Raw genomic sequence first — 26890 nt, 5'->3', positions numbered from 1 at the left:
TCTGATTGAATTGGCCCTGTCAACACTGGTTCTCCACTTGCAAGGTAACCCCTTCTCTTCATGTATAATGCCTGCATCTGTAATTTTCATTCCATGCATCTGAAGAAGTGGGTTATTTACCCATAAAAACTTATGCCCAAATAAATGTGTTAGTCTCTAAGATGCCACCAGACTCCTTGTTATTTCTGTGGATACAGACTAACACAACTACCCCTGATACTTGACTCCATCCAAAGTAGCACTGTTTTTTTTTCCAATTCAAACTAAACATCCCTATGGATTACACCCGTTATAACCCTGCTCCTACTGAGCCCATCACCAGTAGGGAAAGGACTGGAGGCCAGCAAGGTTGTCAAGAACACATCAACTTCTCCTTTCTCCTTCCTAGTACGTGATGCTGATGACCATTTGGCTGTTACTGGAGGTGGCCCTGTAGCCATTTCAAGGCATCTCAGCGCGGGCTGAAGTGACGAGATAGGTACCAATTACCGCCTACTGCCTGCGGTGATTTTTCACCCTTGGTATCGGGTCACCCTGGAAGCGAGCTGGCAGAGCAGGCTGGGTCTTGGGCCGAGTCCCTGTCTCCCACTGGCTGAGGGAGCTGAGGAGACGGGGGCGCCCACTCACCACCCAGACCGGGGGCTGCGGTGCGGACGGTCGTTTCCCGGGGCCATTGGCTCAAGGACCCCGCTTGACCAGAGCAGCCGCCAAACCCGTTCTGCCATGTGTGGCAGCGGGTCCCCAACGCAGCCGGGGTCCGAGCACGGGGGGACCAGGCCAAACCGGCTCGAGGTCCTCGCTCGCTGGGCATCAGTAGGTGGGAGGAGCCAACACCCCGGCGCCGTCAGTGGGCCTGGCTCCGCCCCTCACCGTGGAGCAGAGAAACAGGCGGCGCGCGCTAACGTTCCAAGCGGTCCTCGCCCGACAGAGGGAGGAGACGCCGCCACGCATGCGCTTTTCCAACGCGCGTGCTGCGTAGTCTCGGCCTGGGCCCCGCCCCCAGCTGGGCTCGGCGCTTGCGCAGTGTAGTGGCTCTGGGGAGGGGAGGGGGAGTGACGATCGCCGTGACCACCCCTCCCTCCCCGGTCGCTGCTGTCGGGTCTCGGAGCCGCTTCCCCGGACCGTGACGAAGCGAGAGTGGAGGCGGCGCTGCCCGGTAAGGACCGAGCCCGGGAGCCACCCGCTTTCCCGGAGGGGGCTCCGCGCCGCGCCGGCCACAGGCCCTGCCAGGCCCCGGGCCACTGACCCCTTCTCCGTCCCGCCCGCCCCGCCGCTGCGCTGGGGCTCCGCAACTCGCCCCTGCCTAGGGGCCCCTCCGTGACCTCCCGCTTCTCTGCTCCCCGCCCTGCCGCCTCGCAGCCTGCGCTCCGCGCCGGGAGCCCCCCGGCCGCCCCCCAGCTTTGTCTCCTCGCTCCAGCCTGTCCCCTCCCCCTGGGGCCGCCCTCCAGCGCCGCGCTGACAGGCGCCAGCCAGGGCTCACCCTGCCGCTGCCGCTGCCGGAGTTCCCGTCCTGCCGGCCCCAGCACCCCCTGTCCCGCCCTAGCCGCGCTGCCCAGCAGACGGGCCGCCCCGGGCCCGGCCTGGCTGTCATCCTCACCCGGCCCGGCAGACGCGCGGCGAGCGCCCGCTGGGGCCGAGGGTGTCCCCGCTGCTCGGGACGAGCATTCTGCACCGCGCGGGGCGTAAATAAACCGTGCACCGACTGTTGAGCCCGGACAGCACGCGGTGAGGCCGGGTTATCGAACTGGGATAGTGCTTGTGTCCACTGTCATGCCAGTCAGGGTAGTGAACTCTCCCCTTCCACCCTGTTCCCTTCTCCTCCTCCCACCTCAACTCTCTGTGGCTGCCCTCGCTATTTCCTTACTCCTGCCACCCGTCTCTTGTTTACTTGCTTTCCTCGAGATCTTTCCCCTGTCCCCTTACTCCTTTTCCCTTATCTTCTCCCTCCTGTCCTTATTGCTGTCCCCTGTACCCCCCATGCCCAGGTAGGACTCCTTTCCTTTCCATCTTCCCCTGGCCTCTTCTGTACAGCTATTCCCAGGGGACCTGCTGCCCAACAGCCTGTGGGCTCTAGAACACTTAACTCACACCGTTAAAAAAAGGCATTAAATGGACAAAGGTTCCTTAGTTATTAATGAAACCAAATCGACATACCTCATTGACTACTTGTGACTTGATGGAAATAGTTATTGCGATTATATATAAATATTGTAATTAAGCAGCAGTGTTTCCCTCATGTGGTGTTTTTTTCCCCCCAAAGAGGCAAAGTTAGCTGAATATGTTTCCAAGAAGAGCAGTATGTCCTAATTCTACCCTATTTGTAGTGGGATTACTGTGTAATGAAGTGAAATCATCACTACCAGAACAATAATTTTGTGTGTGTGGCGGCCTTTGCATATTTTTGCAGATGGGGATTCCTAAACTTTTCATGCTGGCTGGGTAACGAATATAGAGAGCAGCCTTACACACACAAATGGCAAAGAATGTACACTCTAAAGCTCAGGCTCACTGTATTCTCTACTCCCCCCACATTATCAGAGAAGAAATCAAGGTGGTGGGGATTCAGCACCTGCTAAGCACACTGTACCGAACTCCCTTATCCTTACCAAAAAGCCTGGAACAGGTTGTGGATGAAGTATTCTATCTATGCTGGTGGTTGAAATGGTTGGCACCTTCAGAGAGAACCTTTCTGCTAGAATGGTACTAGTTATATTGTGAAGTGGTTTTACAGTGTGAATATTGTTTGGACTGAGCCCGGAAGCCACCCCCTTTCCCGGAGGGGGAAAAAGGCTAATGTAGTGCTCATCTTTAAAAAAGGGAAGGAGGAGGATCCAGGGAACTACAGGCCTCACCTCACTCAGCCTCACCTCAGTCCCTGGAAAAATCATGGAGCAGGTCCTCAAGGAATCAATTTTGAAGCGCTTTGAGGAGAGGAAAGTGATCAGGAACATTCAGCATGGATTCACCAAGGGCAAGTCATGCCTGACTAACGTCATTGCCTTCTCTGATGAGATAACTGGCTCTGTGGATGAGGGGAAAGCAGTGGACGTGTTATTCCTTGACTTTAGCAAAGCTTTTGATACGGTTTCCCACAGTATTCTTGCCGGCAAGTTAAAGCAGCATGGGCTGGAAGAATGGACTGTAAGGTGGATAGAAAGCTGGCTAGATCATTGGGCTCAAGGGGTAGTGATCAATGGCTCCATGTCTAGTTGGCAGCCGGTATCAAGCGGAGTGCCCCAAGGGTCTGTCCTGGGGCCAGTTTTGTTCAATATCTTCATTAATGATCTGGAGGATGGTGTGGATTGCACCCTCAGCAAGTTTTCAGATGACACTAAACTGGGAGAAGTGGTAGATAGGGTAGGGATGGGATACAGAGGGACCTAGACATATTAGAGGATTGGGCCAAAAAAAATCTGATGAGGTTCAACAAGGACAAGTGCAGAGTCCTGCACTTAGGACGGAAGAATCCCATGCACTGCTACAGACTAGGGACAGAGTGGCTAGGCAGCAGTCCTACAGAAAAGGACCTAGAGGTTACAGTGGATGAGAAGCTGGATACAAGTCAACTGTGTGCCCTTGTTGTCACAAAGGCTAACAGCATTTTGGGCTGTATAAGTAGGAGCATTGCCAGCAGATCGAGGGATGTGATCATTCCCCTCTATTTGGCACTGCTGAGGCCTCATCTGGAGTACTGTGCTCAGTTTTGGGCCCCACAATACAAGAAGGATGTGGAAAAATTGGAAAGAGTCTAGTGGAGGGCAACAAAAATGACTAGAGGGCTGGAGCACGTTACTTATGAGGAGAGGCTGAGGGAACTGGCATTATTTAGTTCTGCAGAAGAAAAGAATGAAGGGGGATTTGATAGCTGCTTTAACTATCAGAAAGGGGGTTCCAAAGAGGATGGATCTAGACTGTTCTCAGTGGTAGCAGATGACAGAACAAGGAGTAATGGTCTCCAGCTGCAGTGAGGGAGGTTTAGGTTAGATATTAGGAAAAACTTTTTCACTAGGAGGGTGGTGAAGCACTGGAATGGGTTACCTAGGGAGGTGGTGGAATCTCCTTCCTTAGACGTTTTTAAAGTCAGGCTTGACAAAGCCCTGGCTGGGATGATTTAGTTGGGGATTGGTCCTGTTTTGAGCAGGGGGTTAGACTAGATGACCTCTTGAGGTCCCTTCCAACCCTGATATTCTATGATTGTTCTACAGATACAAAGGTCCTGTCTACATTAGGGCTCTTGAACATTTTTCTCCCCACTGTTGGTAAAACCAGTTCTTCTTCAGCAAAGTAAACAACTTTGGGAGACATAGTATAGACTGGCTATTGCTGGCGTTAACACCATGTGGATTATAAAATAGTCATGAAAGTGGCTTCCCTGCCCTTGCTTGGGTTTTTTGTTTTTGTTTTTTTTTAACCTTAGCAACATAAAGAGTATCAAGTCTGGTCATCCTTGATTTTGTTGGAGGACCTTTGAGGTGTCTTAGGGATATTTGTGAATACCATAGGTGTTGTATCTCTAACAAAGTTTTCCTTTTTTCCAAAAAATGAATTATTTTGGGTAAGTAGATGTTAATAGAAAAACCCAAACCAGTTTTAAGTAGCTTGCCTAAGAATCCCTTTCCCACTCAGTTTTTACTCTCTTGGCTCTTGTAATGTCACCATTTTCTTATTTCTCCAGTCGCTAGAGTCAGCAGCCTGGGATTTGAATTTTGTGTGTAAAACAGAGTTGCATTGGGGTGCATTATATTAAGTGAATGGTTTTGGAATTATTATGAGACACGATTGCATGCAGCCTCTTGAGGGAAGAGGTACAAAAGATGTGAGATCTGGGGGTTTAGAGGATTATATTTAACAATTTGCCAGACAAGAATGGGCTTTGGAACAAAAAATGTGGTGGTTTTCCTGGGGAGTATCTAGGGAGAGGTGAATACAAATTCCCCAGTTCTGGTTATGCAAAAACTCAGCCTGAGAAAAGGGTTTTTGCTGATTACCTGTTACCAAAAGCTAAGATCAAAGGCTCAAGCTGTGTAAAGAAATGCCTGCTCTTCCCCTCCTGTGTTCTGGTTTTGAATCTGAGACTGTTATGAACTTGTAACAATGGGGAAAAACATTGTGTGTTTTGAAGGGCTGAAACCTACCAGAGCCAGAGGTTGCTGTTTGGGTGACCTCTGGTATGTATGGCTAAGGTTCTTTTATTGTTTTTAATGGTTCTCTTTAATGCATTAAGAATAAATGTGCTTGCTTATAAAGAGCTGTGTGATAACTTATATGTGAGGGTCATGATGCTGTTAGCCTTTGGAAAGAAAGTAAAGTGCAGATGCTGGCCCGTTTAGGCAGTCTGGCTTGCTGGGAACATCACAGTGTAGGCAGGGAACTGGGCAGACTGGAAATACCCAGGTCCGGAGGGGAAGGAACATGGATCTCTAGCAAAGAGAGGTGATAGCTGGAGAGCCAGGGACCCAGAATGGGTGCCCTTGAGGGTCCATGGAGGGGGAATATAGGTTCAGTTACCGTGAACTGTGATGGATTTTTCATGGATTGCGTTTTGTGTTGTATGGTGCTATTCACCTGATCTGGAATTTATCCCTACCACTCCGGTGTGAAATAGCCCAAATTTTGTAATCTTCCAGGCACTTTGTAAAAGACATCTTTTTGATAGGGTTTGAGGAGAGGGCTGAAGGGTGTGCTTCCCATAATGATGAAAGGTTGGAAATTAGTTTATGTATGTGCGCTGGCAGGCCAAGTTCCTGTTGAAATGATTATTTTCGTGCTTCTGGAATTTCACTGTATTGTATAACAAATGTGTTAGGGCACCTAGAGCATTCAATAGGTCACTGTTACCTTTTTAAGTGTAAATAAATAATAGTAGTTGTAGATGACCTGCTTTTTTGGCTGCTTTGTTTTCAAAAGGAATTTTCTGGTTGCTTTTTACTTTTTAAAGCAAGGAATCCTTTACTAGACTTCCGTTTAGAAATGCTGTTCTTTATTCGGCCTCTTGTTTGTACCTTTGGATTCTAACTAGCAATTATTGGCTCTAATCCTACAAATGCTTAAACAAGTGTGTAACATTACTAATGTGAGTAAACCCATATGCTTCAATGGGAAAAAAATCATGTGAATAATGTTAAGCATGTGCTTGAGTGTTTTTGTTTTTGATTACCCTAAAGATTTAATCTTTTTTAGTAATACACTGATAATGAAGAAAAAGTATCAGAGGTGTAGCCGTGTTAGTCTGGTTCTGTAGAAGCAAAATTGGCTGTAGAGATTGAATGAGTTTGAAGCTATGATTACGGTATAATCACAAGGAAAGTGTACTTATTCTGCTTTAATTTAACTTAAAATTACTTGAGAATTCACCATTGGGAGTACTTATTATTTAATACAACTTGCAGGTGGTGGTTGGCTGCTGCATCTGAGCAGACACTGCAAATAATGTGGCGTCTAAACTTTTTACACGCACACAATTACATTCCTCTTCATAAGTAAGAGGACAATTGCATTAATCATATTTATTCTCCTATGTGGTAACAATAATTACTTTGATTTTTATCTTTGTACCTAATGTCGGAATGCCTCAAGCTCTCTTAATGTTGGTTATTTGCAAGAAGTATGTTCCAGATAAACCACAGAGCAAACTACCCAGAAATTAAACTGTTGTATGGGTGTAAATTACAGGATCAAATCCTAGGATTGCTCACTGCATAGAAAACAGGGAAGATTCTAGGATGAGGCACTTCTAACATCTTGTTAGGTGCTGTAAAGTAATCAAATCTTTTAGGAAGAATATTTAGGTGAAGCACACCCATGTTCCTTACATACTTCATCTTTTAAACTTTTTGCTAAGACATAGACAAAATTTACATCTGTTTTCATACTGAATGTATGTCAATTTTGCAATTCTTCTTGCATCTTTCTGCAAAATTGCAGTGAAACTAGTGGACATCCTGGCACAAATTGATGAATGAGTGCATATAAATCAGCATGCACTCTTTTACTGTCCATTCCCTAGAGTTGAAATGCTTGATTGTCATATTTTGCTACATTCACATTTTTGATCGTGTTAAAAAAACCTAGACATCTGAATAACTGTCAGAGGGGTAGCCATGTTAGTCTGTATCCACAAAAACAACGAGTCCATTGTTAGTCTTTAAGATGCTACCGGTTCCTCATTGTTTTTCTGAATAACTGTGTATCTTGAAGACAGTTGAAATGGTTGTTTGTAATTTTGTAGTTAAACATCAGTTATGTTAGTATAATTTTCTTTGTGTTCCCTGTTTTTAATCTAAAAGTTTACTTGACTTTGATCATTGCTTGAACCAATGTTCATTGCAAATGAACTAACACATTATGAAATCAATATAACACAGAAACTGATGGTCTCTTCATTAAATAATGAAAAGGAATGTATTTTTTCTTCCCTTTCTGCACTCTTGTACAGAGGAACTACTTTTTTGTCAGTGGAAAATAAACCTTTGACTGCTTGAAAACAGTCTTGAAAAACTTTTGGCCAAGAGTTTGAAATTCTTAGAACTCTTTGTTTAAATGTGTAGCAAGTTTCATTCTTAATTAAAAGCAGACATTGGTGTTGACACATGGGGCATTCTTTAAAAACTGTGATATGGAATGTCCTCAGTATTTTGGGGGGGAACGGGAGAGAGTCTTCAGTATATTTTTCTGTACAAAGGACAACACTAAAACTTTGGCGATCTTAAAATTAACAAGCCTTAACTGAAATAGAAACGTCTGTAAAAATGATCCAGTAAAGTCTGATGTTTTTAGGGTTAGAGGTTAACTGGTTTTACTTTTACTTGCATTACTAAGTTCCAGTAATCTTTTTTCAGCAAGCCGTCCCTGAAGTTTGACTGCAATTACTTGAACTGTGTATCCATTAGGCAGGAGAATTCTCTTACCTTTTGTTCTTACCCGGTCAGCAGCACTCCCTTGCTCATTAGATATGGCTTTGCTTTTCCTAAACAAATATCCCTCTGTTTCTGTAATTCCCTACCTGTTAGACATCAGAAAGTCATATGGTAAATATTGTCATTATATGGAGGGATTTGTTAGTGGAGTCCCTCAAGTTTTCTTCGGGAAAACCCATGTAGTATGTTCTATTTTATGGACATCGTGGTCATGCTGTATTGCCACAAATTGATCAGAACAAGTTTGCTTGCTTGCTCTGACACTCTTCGCTGTGATTTGAAGATTGAAAAAAATGAGTTCACCTCTATTTCTCCCCCTACCCCAAAGAAAGAGCAAATAGAATTTTACAAAGCAGCTTTGTCTTGGCTTGATGAGAGTGGGTAACGACTTAAATATGGGTCTTGAAGATGGTGTGGATTCAGCTGTTGGAAGTTATACCATCAAATTCCCTTTGGACTCCCTCATCTTAATGATGATGTAGCACTTAGGCAAGATACATATGAGATGGGGTGCACCTCTAGAGTCTGTTATTCCTTCGCTCTTTTTGACAAAAATTAAGATATTTACAATTGGCTTAATTCTCTTATGTACACCTTCCACCGCTGCCCCATTCTCTCCTGCTTATCTAGTACAGAATTAGCAGGGATGATTTTCTCAACTGTAAGGTCATCCTTTATCCTTTCCTGTGAGAAGGATGAGCCTCCTCTTGGATTGAATAAAGTTTTAAAGGTGACCTTGCACTGGTTCTTAGAGAAACTCATAGCAGAGCTAGGAACAGAACCCTGTATTCTGCTGTAATAGTTTATATGTAATGATGGAATGCTTCATGTCTCATATGATCATGCCTATGAGAAAAATTACTTCAAATATATGCTTAATTATACTAAATTTGGTCACTTAGGCCTACCCTCCTTTGTCCAGTGCTTTGAATTTTACAGATGCGATAGTATAAAATATTAGGCCCATATTATAGAAAAAAGAATAGTCACTGAAAGGCTGACTGACTTGTCCTGTGGGATAGTGCATTAGGCCTCAGCCTGTAAGCCAAAAAACATGTTCTACTCCTCAGTCTGGTGCTTACTTCCTGTATACTCTTGGGAACCTCTTACCCCATTTATAAAATGAGGATATTTTTATGAGCTGGATGAGCCTTGGTTATTGGTTCTTAAAACCTTATTGAAGTTGATAAGTGTGAACACGCCCTTCAATTAACTGTAAACATAAGCCCCACCTAGGACAAAAGGTGTGTGTGAACCTGCCTAGGAGCTTTTGGGCTGAGTATCGTTTTGGGTAGGTGTGTTTGGGAATGTGAGAGAACACACAGATACTGAGGTCACAAACAAGAACAGAGAGAGAGGCATAGGAAAAGAGACAAGGAAAAGCCAAGCAGAAGTATGGAAGACACTAGGGAGAATGATTTTTGGGTCTAATGTTGGCTAAATGGGCCTTGAGGGGCTGGTAATCTGAGAAACTGTTCTTGGTTCCATCTGCATTCAGAGACAGGTGACTTTGAAATAGTCTTGTATACAAGAAGTGTACAAAGAAATACCTGGCTACCACCAATTTCTACACCTAACTGGAACATCCACAGAGGCCCCGACTTTGACTAGCTGCTCAGGTCAAAATGGGAGTAACAATATTAATGCTTTACCAGAGTCCGGATATTAAATAGAAATATTTTATAGTTCTTAATAAATTCAGCAGTTACCTGCCCTCTGCAGCTTGGAGGAGTATAGAACACCACACGGAATAGTACTGTACAAACATACTTCAGCATGTCCTGTGTCTGTTTCCTTCCATGCAATCTGGAGAAGGTGGGAGATTTTTATGATATATAAATGAAAATAGATTAGGTTGCAGGAAGTGCGTGTTTTTTGTTTTTTATTTTTTTAACGAAAATGAGAAGCTATCCATAGAAAAGGAGTGTTCAGGCCTTGTTGGAGGAGATTGTGTAGTAGTCTGAACATAAAGCTTGCAAAGCTAGGGGGTTCCAAAGAGGATGAATCTAGACTGTTCTCAGTGGTAGCAGATGACAGAACAAGGAGTAATGGTCTCCAGCTGCAGTGAGGGAGGTTTAGGTTGGATATTAGGAAAAACTTTTTCACTAGGAGGGTGGTGAAGCACTGGAATGGGTTACCTAGGGAGGTGGTGGAATCGCCTTCCTTAGAGGTTTTTAAGGCCAGGCTTGACAAAGCCATGGCTAGGATGATTTAGTTGGGGATTGGTCCTCCTTTGAGCAAGGGGTTGGACTAGATCAATGGTTCTCAAAGCCGGTCCGCCACTTGTTCAGGTAAAGCCCTTGGCGGACTGGTCTGGTTTGTTTACCTGCCACGTCCGCGGGTTCGGCCAATCATGGCTCCTACTGGCCGCGGTTTGCCGCTCCAGGCCAATGGGGGCCGCAGGAAGCAGCGCAGGCCGAGGGTAAACAAACCGGCCCAGCCCACCAGGGGCTTTCCCTGAACAAGTGGCGGACTGGCTTTGAGAACCACTGGACTAGATGACCTCCTGAGGTCCCTTCCAACCCTGATATTGTATGATTCTAAATATTTACTCTCAATGAACTAGTCAATAAAAATGTGATTTATGGGGATGCAAACTAAGCCCAGGAAGCAAGTTCCAGGCTGTTTACTATGTAGATTTTTTCAGACCAGGCTTTAAAATATGGAAGTCTGTTTGCTGTTTGTGAAGCATTCTGCAAGAATGGAGGTTTGCTTTTGTCATTTCATGAAACTTTTTTTCTCTCCAACTGTTGTGCAGTACTCTGTGTGTCAGTTGCTGCTACTCCTAGAGTTTTAGTGTACTGTGTTTATATAACTCGTAAAGTGTTTTAGGAAGAAAGGTTCTATATATGTTTAAAATACACTTGCAGTATACTCCATAGGAACAGAATATGTTAGGCAGCTGTTACAGCTTCTCCCCTTTCTCTCCAAGGAAACTCTTAGGCTAACGATAGTGATTAGTAATTACTAATTCTAAATTGTGGCAGTACTGGCATGAGTGTAGCTAAAACAAAGCAAGTTACTGGTGAGTAACCAGACAAGGCCTCTGTCATGGGCAACTAGGTTCCAGTGGCCTTGGTTAAGGATCATGTTCTTATGGAATCAGTAAAATAGTTCTAGAATATGGAATTAGCACACACACTTGTCAGTTCTTTGCCAGCCAGCAATTCCAAAGTTCTGGAGACTATGGCCTCTTTTTTTTTTTTTTTTAATGGAATTTCCTTTCACTTCCTTCTGCAGGGCAAGTTGGAAAGATGCTGGAGGAGGAGCTCAGTGGGTTTCTGTCAGCTCTGTAGGCAGCAGCAGGAGGGAGCAGGGAGCTCAGATCTGGGTTCAGTAACCAATCTTGAGCCCCTCTATAGTGTTCACCCTCCCTTCTTTGCCATCTTTTTTTTTTTTTGGAAGGGGGGCGCAATGTGTGTTTCTCCCCTATTCCCCAGTCCACACAAAAAATATACCTGCATGTCTGCATAGTGGTGGTGGCGGCGGCAAAGAGTCCTGTGGCACCTTATAGACTAACAGACGTATTGGAGCATGAGCTTTCGTGGGTGAATACCCACTTTGTCGGATGCATGTAGTGGAAATTTCCAGGGTCAGGTACATATATGCAAGCAAGAAGCAGGCTAGAGATAACGAGGTTAGTTCATCCTCCCTGATTGAACTAACCTCGTTATCTCTAACCTGCCTCTTGCTTGCATATATATACCTGCCCCTGGAAATTTCCACTACATGCATCCGATGAAATGGAGATTCACCCACGAAAGCTCATGCTCCAGTACGTCTGTTAGTCTATAACAGGGGTAGGCAACGTATGGCACGGGTGCCGAAGGCGGCACACGAGCTGATTTTCAGTGGCACTCATGCTGCCCAGGTCCTGGCCACTGCTCTGGGGGGCTCTGCATTTTAATTTAGCTTTAAATGAAGCTTCTTAAACATTTTAAAAACCTTATTTACTTTACATACAACAATAGTTTAGTTATATATTGTAGACTTATAGAAAGAGACCTTCTAAAAATGTTAAAATGTGTTACTGGCACACGAAACCTTAAATTAGAGTGAATAAATGAGGACTCGGCACAGCACTTCTGAAAGGTTGCTGACCCCTGGTCTATAAGGTGCCATAGGACTCTTTGCTGCTTTTTCAGATCCAGACTAACACGGCTGCCCCTCCGATAGTGGTGGTGGTGATTTACAAATGCACCTTACTAGACCTATTTCTCTCCCTTCCCCAATTCTGGGATGGGAGGAGATCTTCCCGTTCCCTCCAGACTGCTCCAAGTTTTGGGATAGGGTATGGCACAGGTGGTCCGTCTACCTGATAACCCTGTCACCACTCCTTTGTCGCCTCTCTGCATCAGATTAGTTTTTTGGCACAGGTGGTCCTTTTACGTTGGTCTTAGGGCTGCTAAAGCATGTTTAGGCAGCCATTGCTGCTCATGCTGGCTTTGCACCTGCTGCTGATATAGGAGTCTACTGGGTGGGGCTTCAGACTGAGAAAGGAGAGGATCAGGTATGGGGCCCTTAAATACAGAAATAAAATTTCTTAAAAGGTAAACACTGGCCACTTACTCTGACCATTACTTTTGTGAGGAGTTATGTCAGTGAGTGAAAATCACACTGTAAAGGACACTATCAGCTTGAAGTCTAGTCATTTTAAAAAACGAATTAAAGTTTTAGTTTTAAGTCCAGCACCTGCCCTTGAGTTATCCTACCAGTTTTTTGTGGTCTTACAATTGCATATTTTTATCTTTTTAAAAATGCTTCTCTTTCAGTTTTGCTGTGTAAAACACTCATACCTGCAGGGGGAACTGACAGCTGGAAAGTGGGGTCAATGACTATAAACGCATTGCAGTAAGCAATCAAATGAGCAAAAGTGGGGGTGCGGGGGAGGGGAGGGGGTGTACTTTTCTCTCTCCTGGTTACCTGATGCTCAGCAGCACTCATCTTAGGTGTTACTTGTAACAACAGAAAGAAAAAACATTTTCAGAGTGTAATTTTAGGTTGACCATGTCCTTTTATTAAATTAACAACTTCTGTAGCTAAAGCAGGCCAGTCAGTCATTGGTCAGATGTGGGTTAACATGCTAGAACTGGAACTCTTTTCTGCCCACCGGTGCTATTAACCCGGAAAACCCAGTTTTCAGAGTAATCGTTGATTAATTTTCCATGAAAATGCAGCCTAAGGCTCTTGCTGAGGACTACATTTTTTGTTGTCTGTGTAATACTTTTATGACCTGAAATGGAGCTGTAACTGATATACTGAAACTGTGTGTATTATTTCAACTGCTGGCCCATTTTTGCTAGTTTGAATATAACTTTTAAATCTACCAATGGGATATGGAAAACAATAACGTTAAACAGAGCCTTGTTTTGCTGTTGGTATGACAGAAACCTTAAAGGAGAAACATGCCGCACTTTACATTTCTTTCTTCCATTTTCTTCAGTGTTTCTTGTTCATGTGGGTTTTTGACCGTTAAACTTTGTTTCAGTTTGCATTATAGTGGGCTTATATATGCATTCAAATACACCTACAAATATGTATGCTAGTATTGCTAACATAGGAAATCCTATATAATTGTACTGTGGACTGTATTCTAAGTCACTAGTGTAGCACTTTTGAGTAATAATTATTCCTTAGTTCCATTAACTCACGTGGATTTTTTTCCTCATCTCTAGTTTTAATTCCTGCAAGAAATGGATTTGTTAGCGTTCCCTGTCAAATTTTCTTGGAAAATCTATTCAGAAACAAAAGGAAACCTTCTGTAATAGTTTCTGCTGGTGCACTTCCTATCTACAAAGACAGTTATAGGGATACAATAATCTCAAATTTGTTTTAAAATAATATACATTTGGAATCCTTGTGTGAGCATTCTGTATTTTGAAATTCAGTTTCCAGAAAAATTAGCTGAACTTTTTAACGGCAGAGTTTGAGTTAACTAGAAGCAGTCACTGTTTTTTCTCCACAGTGTCTTGAAATACCTGCTAGTTAAATTATAATACATCTTAAAAACAAGAATGAATTATTCTGTTTTATTAAAAGATAGAACACAGTTCATCATAAGTTAGGCAGTCCTTTTGTGAATGTTTCTATCACTTGTCTGGAATGCTAAGTATTAGCAGCCGTTAAACATTGCTCACAGCGACATGGGGCTTAAATTTTCTCCAAACAAGGAGTAAGGAAATCAGGGTGCATAGCGTCTAGTTTTTGCCCAGTGATTATTCCATAATTTATAGAGAAATGTACTTTTTAGTTTGTGCCCCCAAAATAAGTAGGAATTCAGACATGTCATCCTTAATTTGTATTTTCTGAAGTCCTGGTTCCCTGTACAAACTCATTAAAAAGAAACTATGTGAACTTGTAGGGAGCTCAGAAATGATGAGAGTTTCTTCCTTCCCTGTCTATCTACCTAGAGGAAAGGTTCAAAGTACTTGTGGAGCTCATGGGCTGAAAGTATAAGCTACATCTGCTACAACACTAAGAGCTGGAATTCATTGCATCTGTGTGTAGTACAGGCATTCCTTGACTTTCCTACATTCGACTTACGACAAATGGCACTTATGATGTTTCTGAATTGACCCCCTGATTCGACTTGGTTTAGACTTTACAATACTTGGTCCCGCAATGGAGTGTGTTGCGGTTCCGAGTTACGATGTTTCGATTTACAACACAATTGTCAGGAAGTAATTATGTCGTAAGTCGGAGGACTGCCTGTATATCAGTTCACTGGCCAGCCCATAGTTTGCCCAGAAATTCCTGTCTATGCTCCTACATGGGGAGTTTCAGCAGAATGTGGCTCTCTATTGTGAAGGGGGCTGCAAAACCTCCTGTGCCTAGACTTTCCTTCCCCCACCTCAGTGGCCTTCTGTGACTGCTCAGTTGGCCACAGTTTGTCCTTAATTATTTATTTTGAAATTTTACACTGCTAGAGGTGAATGGCGTTTGGGGCAGGGAATGTGTGGATGTGAATATGAAATGACAATTACTCCTGGGAGAGTTCTGCGCCAGTGCACATGTGCAGAATGCCTGTCCGCTGCAGATTTCTTTGCTTCCCCGCAGAAAAATTACTTTTCTGACGAGGAAACAAAGGGAAGCCGCAAGAGCAGTCACATGCCCCTCCCCAGCAGCCGTGGGTAAGTTGTTTCAGGCACCTGAAGCAACTGGCGGATAGGTAAATTGCTGCTGGGTGGGCGGGGCTTGGGATGGCCCAGCCAGGGCTGAGTCAGACCCACCGGGAGCCAGGGCCAGGTCATATCAATCCCTTGTCCCTCCCTGCCAACTTCCACCCCTGGACCGAGATCACCCCCCACCGACCTCCAGCCCCCTGCATCCAGACCTCCCCTTGCTGATTCCCACCCCCATGCATCTGAACCCCCACTGCTGCACCCAGGCCACCCCTGCTTAGCCTTCCGCACTCAAACTCCCATCCCAACGAGCCCTACCCCCATGCACCTGGACCACCCCAATGAGCACCCTGCCCCCCTCACCCCACTGAACCCCAACCAGCTGCACCTGGACCCTCATACCACCAAGCCCCACGCCCACAGCACCCGGACCCACCCCTGCTGAGTGAGTTTCCCCCACACCCAGACCCCCCCGCACCCACTCAACCCTAACCACCTTCACCTGGACCCCCTGCAGATTCCCATTGCCTCTGTGCATCCAAATAGTCCCGGACTCCGCACTGAGCTACCTGCACCCAGATTTCCCCACATAGAACCCTCTCACCCCACACCTGGATCCTCCCCACACTTAGCCCTGCCATACTTGGATCCTGCCGGGCTGAGTCTGCCTGCCCACACCTGGTGTGCCTGGTGCAGAGAGGCAGGGCTGGGGTGTTTCTGGAGCAGGCCTGGCCCTTGCACTCTCAAGTGCAGCCTTACTGCTGAGTGTTTCGGGGGAGGGCAGGGAGTTGCAGGATGATCTCCCACCTCTGTGAAGCCAGTGGCCTGTGCTCCCCACTGCCATGCTGGAGCTACCACATATATTTATTGACAAAATTTGCAGAATTTTTATTTTTTTGGCACAGATTTTTTGCGGCGGGGGGGGGGGCACAGAATTCCCTCAAGAGTTGACAGTATAGTGGGGCCAGCACTCTTAATGGCTTGGGAAGCTCTGTGACCCTTTGTTTTTGGTAGGTGTTTTATAATCTGTTTCCTCCTGGACTTTTCATAAGATACTGTTAATATACTCACTGGAATTTGGGTGGTCTCTATTTTTTTCCTGCTGTGATTCATGGAATTCTCATGAAAAGGCCATTCTACCTTGTCTTAATGGTTCTTATGTAGCTAGAACTATTGTTCAATAACTTCTTTAGGCTACATATTTTTCATTTCATACATAGACGATGTGATATTTTGTTCACTAGGCAAGGGAGTATCTCGGGCACTTTTTTCCAAGGTTCTCCTATAACGGCACGATTGACATGAGTAATTTTGTTTAATAGAATGGATGAGATATAAATTACGACAGGAAAACCAAGAATTGTTGAAATAAACCACTTGTTAAGCTATAAGTAACGTACTTTTAGTATTCATAGGGAAAGATGCCCCTTCCATTTACAGATTTCTGGAATGGAACATTTTAATGTCCAAACAGTAACTCTGAAAGAATCTCATGCTGTTGGGCAGCCTTACCATATCAGTTTGTAGTACAGAGTCGTGCCTTCTTATTGGGCAAAGCATTTTTAAAATGTTTCTGGAGTTTTATTTGCAGCTGATATAAAAGTGTAGGACTATCTGCATCTGTCTCCACTAGAATGGTGCGAACACAATATTGCACAGTATTGGTTTTAGTTTTCTGTGGTATGTGTTCTGTTGAAAGAGAAAAGTCGGGAAAGGGTACAGGTTAGAATGAATGTTCACATTCTGCTTATTGTGACTTATTCTTTCCCTCTCTTGCTAACAATAACTTATTTGATGTGATTATTTTTGGCTGGTTTTAGTCCTCCTTTTTGTTGTGATTTATGCCCTAGTTCTTAATTCATGTGTGGTGTTGACACTCTCTCTTAGTGCAACATTAACAAACAGATAAAAATCTCATCCTATGATGTCACTTTGGATTTAGCTATATAGCTCTTGCCTCTCTCTCTCAGAGCATTTTTTCATTTATTGCTAAATCCACACTGGATTCTGATTAAATAATTTTTATTCTGATGAATAAAAAATGGGTAAGTAGACATTTTTATTTTCAGTTCCCTTCATGAGAAGTGGATGTTGCAAGTTTTGATCCTTAAAAGATAATAGCAGAGTGCCTACAGGTGCTTTTCATAGTACGCTCTGAAACTTGTTAGTATTGAATTCCTACTTGAGTGCAGTCTTTGAATACTTATAGCATCATAACTGTCTTTCTATTATAAAATGTTTTGGAAGGATTTTTAACTGCCATTTTTAAACAGTAGTATTGCACTGAAACTTAGTATTTGAATTTTTGGCTTAGACAACATTTACATAATAAATTCATTTTTATCTCTCAATTCAAATCTAAAGCGAGTAAAAATAATTTCAGGTGCTTGTTTTAAGTATTTTTCTTTTTTTATGTTGAAAAAGGATTCTGTGCTTATCCAATTACGTTTTTATCTACATGCAATTTTTATCTACATAAAATGTTTTGAAACAGTTTTCATTAATACTCAATGTTATAGTAATAACCAGTGGCCTCAACTAGGACTGGGGCACCATTGTGCCATACACTGTATGATTATAGAAGCAGGCATGATTCCTGATCTGAAGGGTGTAATTTTTTGAGTCCCATCTGAAGGTATTTATTTATTTTGGGTGTAAAGTTCTCTCTTTCCAAATACTGTAGAAATATTTAGTTGCATTACCTTGGTCATGCGGTTGCTATTCTTGGAGTATATGCTAGTAATTTTTTAATGAAAATTACAGCAATATGTTTTCTCTGAACTTCACTATGAATAAGAACCATCTGACGTTGAACAGATAATTTATTTTGTTATGTTTGCTCTCATAGGGCTAGATCCTACGCTTATTGAAGTCAGTGACACAGCTCCCATTTACTTCAGTGCAGGATTAGACCATAATTCAAATTCCGAAAGTCTAAACTGCATCTTTCTGTGAAAATGTTTTGACAGCCTATATTCATATCTTTTTTTAGTCTGGTAACTTTATTCGCTGCAGTAAACCAGTTGCTATAGTCTATGTAATTCTATACAAATGGTAAAATACAGAAAGATGTAAATCTGAAAGGTGCATTGGCTACAGAAAGATACACATAGTTTGGGATGGGAATACTAACACATTTTGAATAAGTATTCAAACTTGAAATTTATTTTAATTTTAAAAAAAGACTTCAAATTAACCAGTTTTTTTTAATAGATTAGCAGACCCTTAAGGCTCATCCTGTCAGTTTCATTGTTTTTTAATTGTTCATTTCTTCCTAACCATTCTTAGGAAAGGCTAATAACATGAAATTATATCTTTCACATGCTCTTTTGTTACCACCACAGAGGGTACTCTAGATTTCATTAGAGCAATGAGATATTGCCTGTATAAGACGCTTGTCTTAAGTCAAGACATAACTTGAATTTTGCCTGCAACCTGTTTTACAGGTACACAGGCAAAGCTTGTATGCTTCAGAACAGTAAACAAAATTATAAGAAGAGATCCCATACTTCATCATAGTGCGAAAGCTTGCTCAAGAAATAATTATCCTCACACCTTGATTTTTGCCTGTGCCATATATTTTCCACAATTTAATAGAGCACAATCTTTTGTCATAAATGAAAGGATAAGAATATTTCTCATCTTAACTACATATGCACATTCAATATTTGTCATATTTTAAATAGTTGCAAATTATTACTTGATAAATGACACAAGTGTAGGTGTGACAACTTGATCTGAGCTCTGAGCATTTATTTAAAGGGTAGAGTTTAATGCAGTCTGAGGAATTGGCAAGGTCTATATGTCTTTGTTAACTTTGACTGTTGATTCAGATTAGTTTCAGTCTCCACCTACAGATCAAACAGGGCACTTGTAGCAATTATAAATCACTGGTTTAAAATGTAAAGTTGAGAAGGTCCGTAGTATCTGTAGGTTTTACCCTGAAATTGCAGCAAAGAATCCTGTGGCACCTTATAGACTAACAGACGTTTTGCAGCATGAGCTTTCGTGGGTGAATACCCACTTCTTCGGATGCAAGTGAAGAAGTGGGTATTCGTGGGTATAAGTGGGTATTGCATCCGAAGAAGTGGGTATTCACCCACGAAAGCTCATGCTGCAAAACGTCTGTTAGTCTATAAGGTGCCACAGGATTCTTTGCTGCTTCTACAGAACCAGACTAACACGGCTACCCCTCTGATACTTGACACCCTGAAATTGTAATTTTTAAAAAATATCTGTGTCCCTTGAATTCTTCTATCTTTGCGTATGCATTCTGAAAGGTCTTTCGTTGATTACATAATGCTGTCTGTAAAACAGAGCAGAATTTGTTGCACAAATGTGGTGGTAGTTGAAAGCTTTTTTGGCTTTCTGATGATTCAGAAATGACCAAACTAATATGTTCGAATTCAGGGATGGGAGGAGAATCTTGCTGTAATCAGCCATACCAAATGGTTGACCCAGGAGGAAGCTTTAGTTTATAAATAACCATTTAGTTGCAAATTCCTCTTACTTTCTATTTGCTGATTACATGTAATTGCCATGGGAATAGAAGTACAGTTCAGTCAGAATGGTCAGTTGTAGTAAATTTCAGTAGTTTAAAAATGAAAAGTTCTGCTGCTAACAGTATCTACAGATCTGAATGCATCCAAATAATACGTAAAGATTTTTAAGTTGTAAGAAATTAAATTTTAAAAGTAGTTTGTGTACATGTTGAGCGAGTGGAGTACTGTAATGTTCTTTTAAATGTTGTTAGTAGTCCTGATCACTGCATTTATATGCAGCATTTCTCCACATTCTGAATCATCTCTAACCATTCATGTCTTTCAAATGCCCTTTTTTGTAGAAGGGGAGAAAGATGTTCTTGTTCCATATTTCCTGTAAGCACTAGATAATGAGACTCCAATAAATCTAAACACCTACTTCCCTTATTTCCTTGACTTTATGGCTGCCTGACGGGAGTGGAAGCTTTCTTCTCTTCTTCCATTCCAGAGTCTCTTGACTGGGAGAGATGAGTGATAATAGCTATTTTCATCACTAATTGGCTCTTGAAAGAGTAAGAATGTTCCCTTCTTTTCTAATCCTCACCCACCACTCTCAGCAGCCAGGGAGCTGGATCTCCATTATTCTGCCTTTCCCTCTAGTCTCTATTTTGAGTTGTCAGCCCTTGTGAACAGCAGTAGTGCTCACCACCCCTGCTACTCATAGGTTTGTCATGCCCCAAAGGGTGAAATTGGAACTCTCATATGCTCTCAACATATTGGGAATTGCAGTACTGAAACTGATAGCTTTCACAAGCAACAAAAGACTATGAGCAGCGACAGAAGCATTGAAGTGGCCTAGCTGCAGACTCTGGAAGACAGTAGTGCACTGTTTTATGTTTGGCTCCCATTCAGAAGGAAATCTTCCTAATCATAGGAGCTAGGAACATAATTTCTTCTAAACTCTACATGACTGGACTGCCATGCAAGCCAGAGACAACTTTCTCTTCACAACTGTTTAGAGGGAGAGTGGATTTTCAAGCACTGAATTTTATATATTAACACGTCTTTCCTCTCTAACTGCCAGAACTTTTGCAGCACTTTCCTTTCAGCTTGGCAGATAGAATATTCTCTTTCCCTAAGGCCAGAGCTGGTAATCATTTATTAGGTGGTTGGTAGAGAGTACTCCTATTGTATTTTTCTTCCCTTCAGTCAGAGATCAAAAACATCACTATCCTGATGAGCCTTGTTTTTGCTGATAAGAAGGCAGGATTATGTGGGTCATTTATAAAATGCCATCTGTTCAGTGCTATTTGTGAGAAGAGACTTTGAAGATATTTTTAATATATAACCTGGGAGTCCAGTTGCTTTGAACACTTAATTTTTCGCAAAAATCTCTCTACTCTTCTTCCTCAATCATGTGCATACCATTTGGCTCTGGCTTATGCTTGTTGTTATTATCATTGGGGTACTGATTTTAAACAAATCATTCAAAGAACTATATTACATCTTTCTTGTCTTTAACACTTCTCTAACTTGTTTTTGTGTTCACAGATTTGTTTGTAAATGCATCACAAAGAGGCAGCCCAGAATGAAGAAAGCAAGCAGGTCTGTTGGCTCAGTGCCCAAAGTGCCCGGGATAAATAAAACTCAAACAATAGAAAAAATCAAACCAGAAAACGGCTCCTCAGTGTCTGCAGTAACAAAACTCTCAAAAACTGGAACATCAACATCCTTGTTGAAGGTAAGCTCTAATAGCCTTGATTTTTTTGGACAGTAAAGGATTTGGAAGGATGGAATTTTAGAATGAGTATAGTGATGCAGTGGAAAACTGGGATTCATAATCTCTCAGTGACTGAAGAGAATTTCAGTAGTTACACAATGCAGGACAGAATGAGAGATTACGAATTCTATGGTCATTAAATATTGCAGCTTTGGATGTGTTTATATGTACCATGGTGGAATGCAATGCACCTTGTGAAACTTAACTTTCCTGACTTCTCTGTAAAAAGGGCAGAGTGCGAACTGAGCTGCCTTCCACTGGGCATCATTAATTGCTCTCTCAGACAGAGTGTCATGTGGTGCTCTTGAATGACCTTCTTTGACTGACTCGTGGAGTGGTTGTAGGATGATAAGCTCTGTGTCAAGATTAAAAATTCCAACTGAAATTTCTCAAGAGGGATACTTCAGTGGGGAATTGAGAGGACTGTATTACTTTTAAGAGACTGCCTGATTGGTATACTTAACGTTGGTGACTGGTGTCCGATCCATGCAGCCACACTGTTCCTAGTTTTTCATTCTTTCTCCATTTTGTATCTGGAGTGGAGCTTCAGCCCAACTGGTGTGTGCTGATCCTACCTTCCATCTTCTTATTTGTCTGGTAGGTTTCTCCTTACTCTCAGCATAACAAGGCACCAGGCTTTGGAGCATATGTGCACATCACATTGCACCTTTTACGTCCCCTGGGCCCTTTAAAATTGAATGGTGTAGTCTCAGGGAACATCACTGGGAGCAAGCATGTGACTTACAGGAAGCCAGGTATAATATTTCCTGCCTCTTAGATGGGTGGCAGACAGGAGACACGCATGATCAGAGGGATCCATGTCCAGGGGTCTCCAAAATAACCAGACAGGATTACCAAAATCAAAGGGTGTTCCTTTCCTCTACCAGCTGATAGAAATTAGAAAAGTATTGGATAGATACTACCCGGAATTTTGTGGTGTTTGTTTTGGGATGTTGTTTTGACAATAAAATGAGCCTTGAATACAGGGACGTGTGAAGTGCCTTGTACTTGGGACTTTATTTTCTCTCCCCAGCTGGTGAATCTGCACATTCTTATGTTTAGAAATAGATTCCTGACAAAACATTGTTTGTATCTTGCATCCTGTTTAATACAAAACCATCATGTGATACGTAACCATTCTGAGTAGTGTCCAGTGTCATCAACAACTGTCTCCTTAAGAGCTGACTGGCATGTACTTCTGACTGTGGTGTGTAGCTTACTCATCAAGAGTTTCCAGCTGTCATACCTTTAATCAAAACAAAGAAGAGAATGATCTATCTATCTCTGAAAGGATTTGGCCTACTATGTGTTTACAATTTTCTCTTTTTATCAGTAGCACTTCAGGCAACTCAGGTGTACAATTTTAAAAAGTATTACATCAATTACACGCATCTTAGGCACAGCAAGAAATTCCCTTCTTACCTAGTGACTGACAGTTGCACCTTAAGGGTTTTAGCTACGTTTTAGTGACATAGCTGAGTGACTCATTCTTGTGTGGTTGTCATCATGCCAGCTGTGTGAAATAAAACTACGTACATCTTTCAAGTGTTCCCATATGTAGGAGAATTTGGAAGGTTTTAATTTGTAGACTTAGTTACGCTGGCAATTTATATGTCTGAGGGAGTTAAAATATCAGTAAGCAACTGCCATTTTAAAAAGAACTTCTCTATGTAATTTTATCATTTATGGTGTTGTCTATGAAGCCTCTGGCATGCTGTCTTCTTCACATAGAAAATGTGTCGTCTAACCTTTAAATTTATTGGAGTCTGCTGTATTTTTTTGTGAATGTTAATACATATTCCTAGACAAAAGTTGTTTAGAACATAAGAAAGGCCGTACCGGGTCAGTCCAAAGGTCCATCTAGCCCAGTATCTGTCTACCAACAGTGGCCAATGCCAGGTGCCCCAGAGGGAGTGAACCTAACAGGCAATGATCAAGTGATCTCTCTCCTGCCATCCATCTCCATCCTCTGACGAACAGAGGCTAGGGACACCATTCTTACCCATTCTGGCTAATAGCCATTTATGGACTTAGCCACCATGAATTTATCCAGTCCCCTTTTAAACATTGTTATAGTCCTAGCCTTCACAACCTCCTCAGGTAAGGAGTTCCACAAGTTGACTGTGCGCTGCGTGAAGAAGAACTTCCTTTTATTTGTTTTAAACCTGCTGCCTATTAACTTCATTTGGTGACCCCTAGTTCTTGTATTATGGGAATAAGTAAATAACTTTTCCTTATCCACTTTCTCAACATCACTCATGATTTTATATACCTCTATCATGTACCCCCTTAGTCTTCTCTTTTCCAAGCTGAAGAGTCCTAGCCTCTTTAATCTTTCCTCGTATGGGACCCTCTCTAAACCCCTAATCATTTTAGTTGCCCTTTTCTGAACCTTTTCTAGTGCTAGAATATCTTTTTTGAGATGAGGAGACCACATCTGTACACAGTATTCGAGATGTGGGCGTACCATGGATTTATATAAGGGCAATAATATCTTCTCAGTCTTATTCTCTATCCCCTTTTTAATGATACCTAACATCCTGTTTGCTTTTTTGACCACCTCTGCACACTGCGTGGACATCTTCAGAGAACTATCCACGATGACGCCAAGATCTTTTTCCTGACTCGTTGTAGCTAAATTAGCCCCCATCATGTTGTATGTATAGTTGGGGTTATTTTTTCCAATGTGCATTACTTTACATTTATCCACATTAAATTTCATTTGCCATTTTGTTGCCCAATCACTTAGTTTTGTGAGATCTTTTTGAAGTTCTTCACAATCTGCTTTGGTCTTAACTATCTTGAGTAGTTTAGTATCATCTGCAAACTTTGCCACCTCACTGTTTACCCCTTTCTCCACATCATTTATGAATAAATTGAATAGGATTGGTCCTAGGACTGACCCTTGGGGAACACCACTAGTTACCCCTCTCCATTCTGAGAATTTACCATTAATTCCTACCCTTTGTTCCCTGTCCTTTAACCAGTTCTCAATCCATGAAAGGACCTTCCCTTTTATCCCATGACAGCTTAATTTACATAAGAGCCTTTGGTGAGGGACCTTGTCAAAGGCTTTCTGGAAATCCAAGTACACTATGTCCACCGGATCCCCCTTGTCCACATGTTTGTTGACCCCTTCAAAGAACTCTAATAGATTAGTAAGACATGATTTCCCTTTACAGAAACCATGTTGACTATTGCTCAAGAGTTTGTTTTTCTATGTGTCTGACAATTTATTCTTTACTATTGTTTCAACTAATTTGCCTGGTACCGACGTTAGACTTACCGGTCTGTAATTGCCGGGATCACCCCTAGAGCCCTTTTTAAATATTGGCGTTACGTTAGCTAACTTCCAGTCATTGGGTACCGAAGCCGATTTAAAGGACAGGTTACAAACCTTAGTTAATAGTTCTGCAACTTCACATTTGAGTTCTTTCAGAACTCTTGGGTGAATGCCATCTGGTCCCGGTGACTTGTTAATGTTGAGTTTATCAATTAATTCCAAAACCTCCTCTAGTGACACTTCAATCTGTGACAGTTCCTCAGATTTGTCACCTACAAAAGCCGGCTCAGGTTTGGGAATCTCCCTAAAATCCTCAACCGTGAAGACTGAAGCAAAGAATCCATTTAGTTTCTCCGCAATGACTTTATCGTCTTTAAGCGCTCCTTTTGTATTTTGATCATCAAGGGGCCCCACTGGTTGTTTAGCAGGCTTCCTGCTTCTGATGTACTTAAACATTTTGTTATTACCTTTGGAGTTTTTGGCTAGCCGTTCTTCAAACTCCTCTTTGGCTTTTCTTATTACACTCTTGCACTTAAGTTGGCAGTGTTTGTGCTCCTTTCTATTTGCCTCACTAGGATTTGACTTCCACTTTTTAAAGGAAGTCTTTTTATCTCTCACTGCTTCTTTTACATGGTTGTCAAGCCACGGTGGCTCTTTTTTAGTTCTTTTACTGTTTTTCTTAATTTGGGGTATACATTGAAGTTGGGCCTCTATTATGGTGTCTTTAAAAAGGGCCCATGCAACTTGCAGGGATTTCACTTTAGTCACTGTACCTTTTAACTTTTGTCTAACCCACCCCCTCATTTTTGTATAGTTCCCCCTTTTGAAATTAAATGCCACAGTGTTGGGGAGTTGTGTTCTTCCCACCACAGGGATGTTGAATGCTATTGTATTATAGTCACTATTTCCAAGCGGTCCTGCTATAGTTACCTCTTGGACCAGCTCCTGCGCTCCACTCAGGATTAAATCTAGAGTTGCTTCTCCCCTTGTGGGTTCCCGTACCAGCTGCTCCATGAAGCAGTCATTTAAAGTATCGAGAAATTTTATCTCTGCGTTTCGTCCTGAAGTGAAATGTTCCCAGTCAGTATGGGGATAATTGAAATCCCCCACTATTATTGTGTTCTTAATTTTGATAGCCTCTCTAATTTCCCTTAGCATTTCATCATCACTATTACTGTCCTGGTCAGGTGGTCGATAATAGATCCCTAATGTTATATTTTTACTAGAGCATGAAATTTCTATCCATAGAGACTCTATGGAACATGTGGATTCGCTTAAGATTTTTACTTCATTTGAATCTACACTTTCTTTCACATATAGTGCCACTCCTCCCCCTGCACGACCTGTTCTGTCCTTCAGATATATTTTGTACCCCGGAATGATTGTGTCCTATTGGTTGCTCTCAGTCCACCAGGTTTCTGTGATGCCTATTATATCTATATCCTCCTTTATCACAAGGCACTCTAGTTCACCCATCTTATTATTTAGACTTCTGGCATTTGTGTACAAGCACTTTAAAAACTTGTCCCTGTTTAGCTGGAGTTAAGATTGAGAACATATCAGTAATTTAAGTTAAAATTAGGGCTGTCAAGCAATTAAAAAAAATAGTCATGTGATTAAAAAATTGTGATTAACTGCACTGTTAATAATAGAATGCCAGAGTTTAAGTATTTTTGGATGTTTTCTATATTTTCAAATATATTGATTTCAATTACAACACAGAATACAAAGTGTACAGTGGTCACTTTCTATTTATTTTTTATTACAAGTATTTGCACTGTAAAAAAACAAAAGAAATAGAATTTTTCAATTCATCTAATACAAGCACTGTAGTGCAATATCTTTATCATGAAAGTTGAACGTACAAATGTAGAATTAAGTAAAAATAAAAACTGCATTCAAAAATTAAATTTGCATTCAAAGACTGCATTCAAAAATTGCTCAAACAAGTTTGTTTACATTTGCAAGAGATAATGCTGCCCACTTCTTGTTTACAATGTCACCAGAAAGTGAGAACAGGCGTTCTCATGGCACTGTTGTAGCCGGCGTCGCAAGATATTTACGTACCAGATGCTCTAAACATTCATATGTCGCTTCATGCTTCATCTACCACTGCAGGAGACATGCGTCTATGCTGATGATGGGTTCTGCTTGATAATAATCCAAAGCAGTTCAGACCGACACATGTTCATTTTCATTATCTGAGTCAAATGCCATCAGCAGAAGGTTGCCTTTTTTTTTTTTTTTTTGGTGGTTCGGGTTCTGTAGTTTCCGCATCGGAGTGTTGCTCTTTTATGACTTCTGAAAGC

The 26890-nt window shown here is 42.1% G+C and overlaps 1 protein-coding gene across 1 annotated transcript in view; it reads left to right on the top strand.

The window, feature by feature from the left end:
* Window positions 1–1036: 1036 nt before the first annotated feature.
* The window catches only part of SPECC1L (sperm antigen with calponin homology and coiled-coil domains 1 like), a 100961-nt gene continuing 75107 nt past the window's right edge, over window positions 1037–26890 (top strand). The window contains exons 1-2 of the mRNA XM_044989866.1: window positions 1037–1156; window positions 21070–21259. Coding sequence (XP_044845801.1) covers window positions 21107–21259 — 153 coding nt within the window. The 5' untranslated portion in view covers window positions 1037–1156; window positions 21070–21106. The remainder of the gene's footprint in view (window positions 1157–21069; window positions 21260–26890) is intronic.

The sequence above is a fragment of the Mauremys mutica genome, chromosome 16 (assembly GCF_020497125.1).
Source record: "Mauremys mutica isolate MM-2020 ecotype Southern chromosome 16, ASM2049712v1, whole genome shotgun sequence".
NCBI lineage: Eukaryota > Metazoa > Chordata > Testudines > Geoemydidae > Mauremys > Mauremys mutica.
The sequence above is the reverse complement of the archived record's forward strand: the minus strand, read 5'-3'. Positions and strand labels throughout refer to the sequence as shown.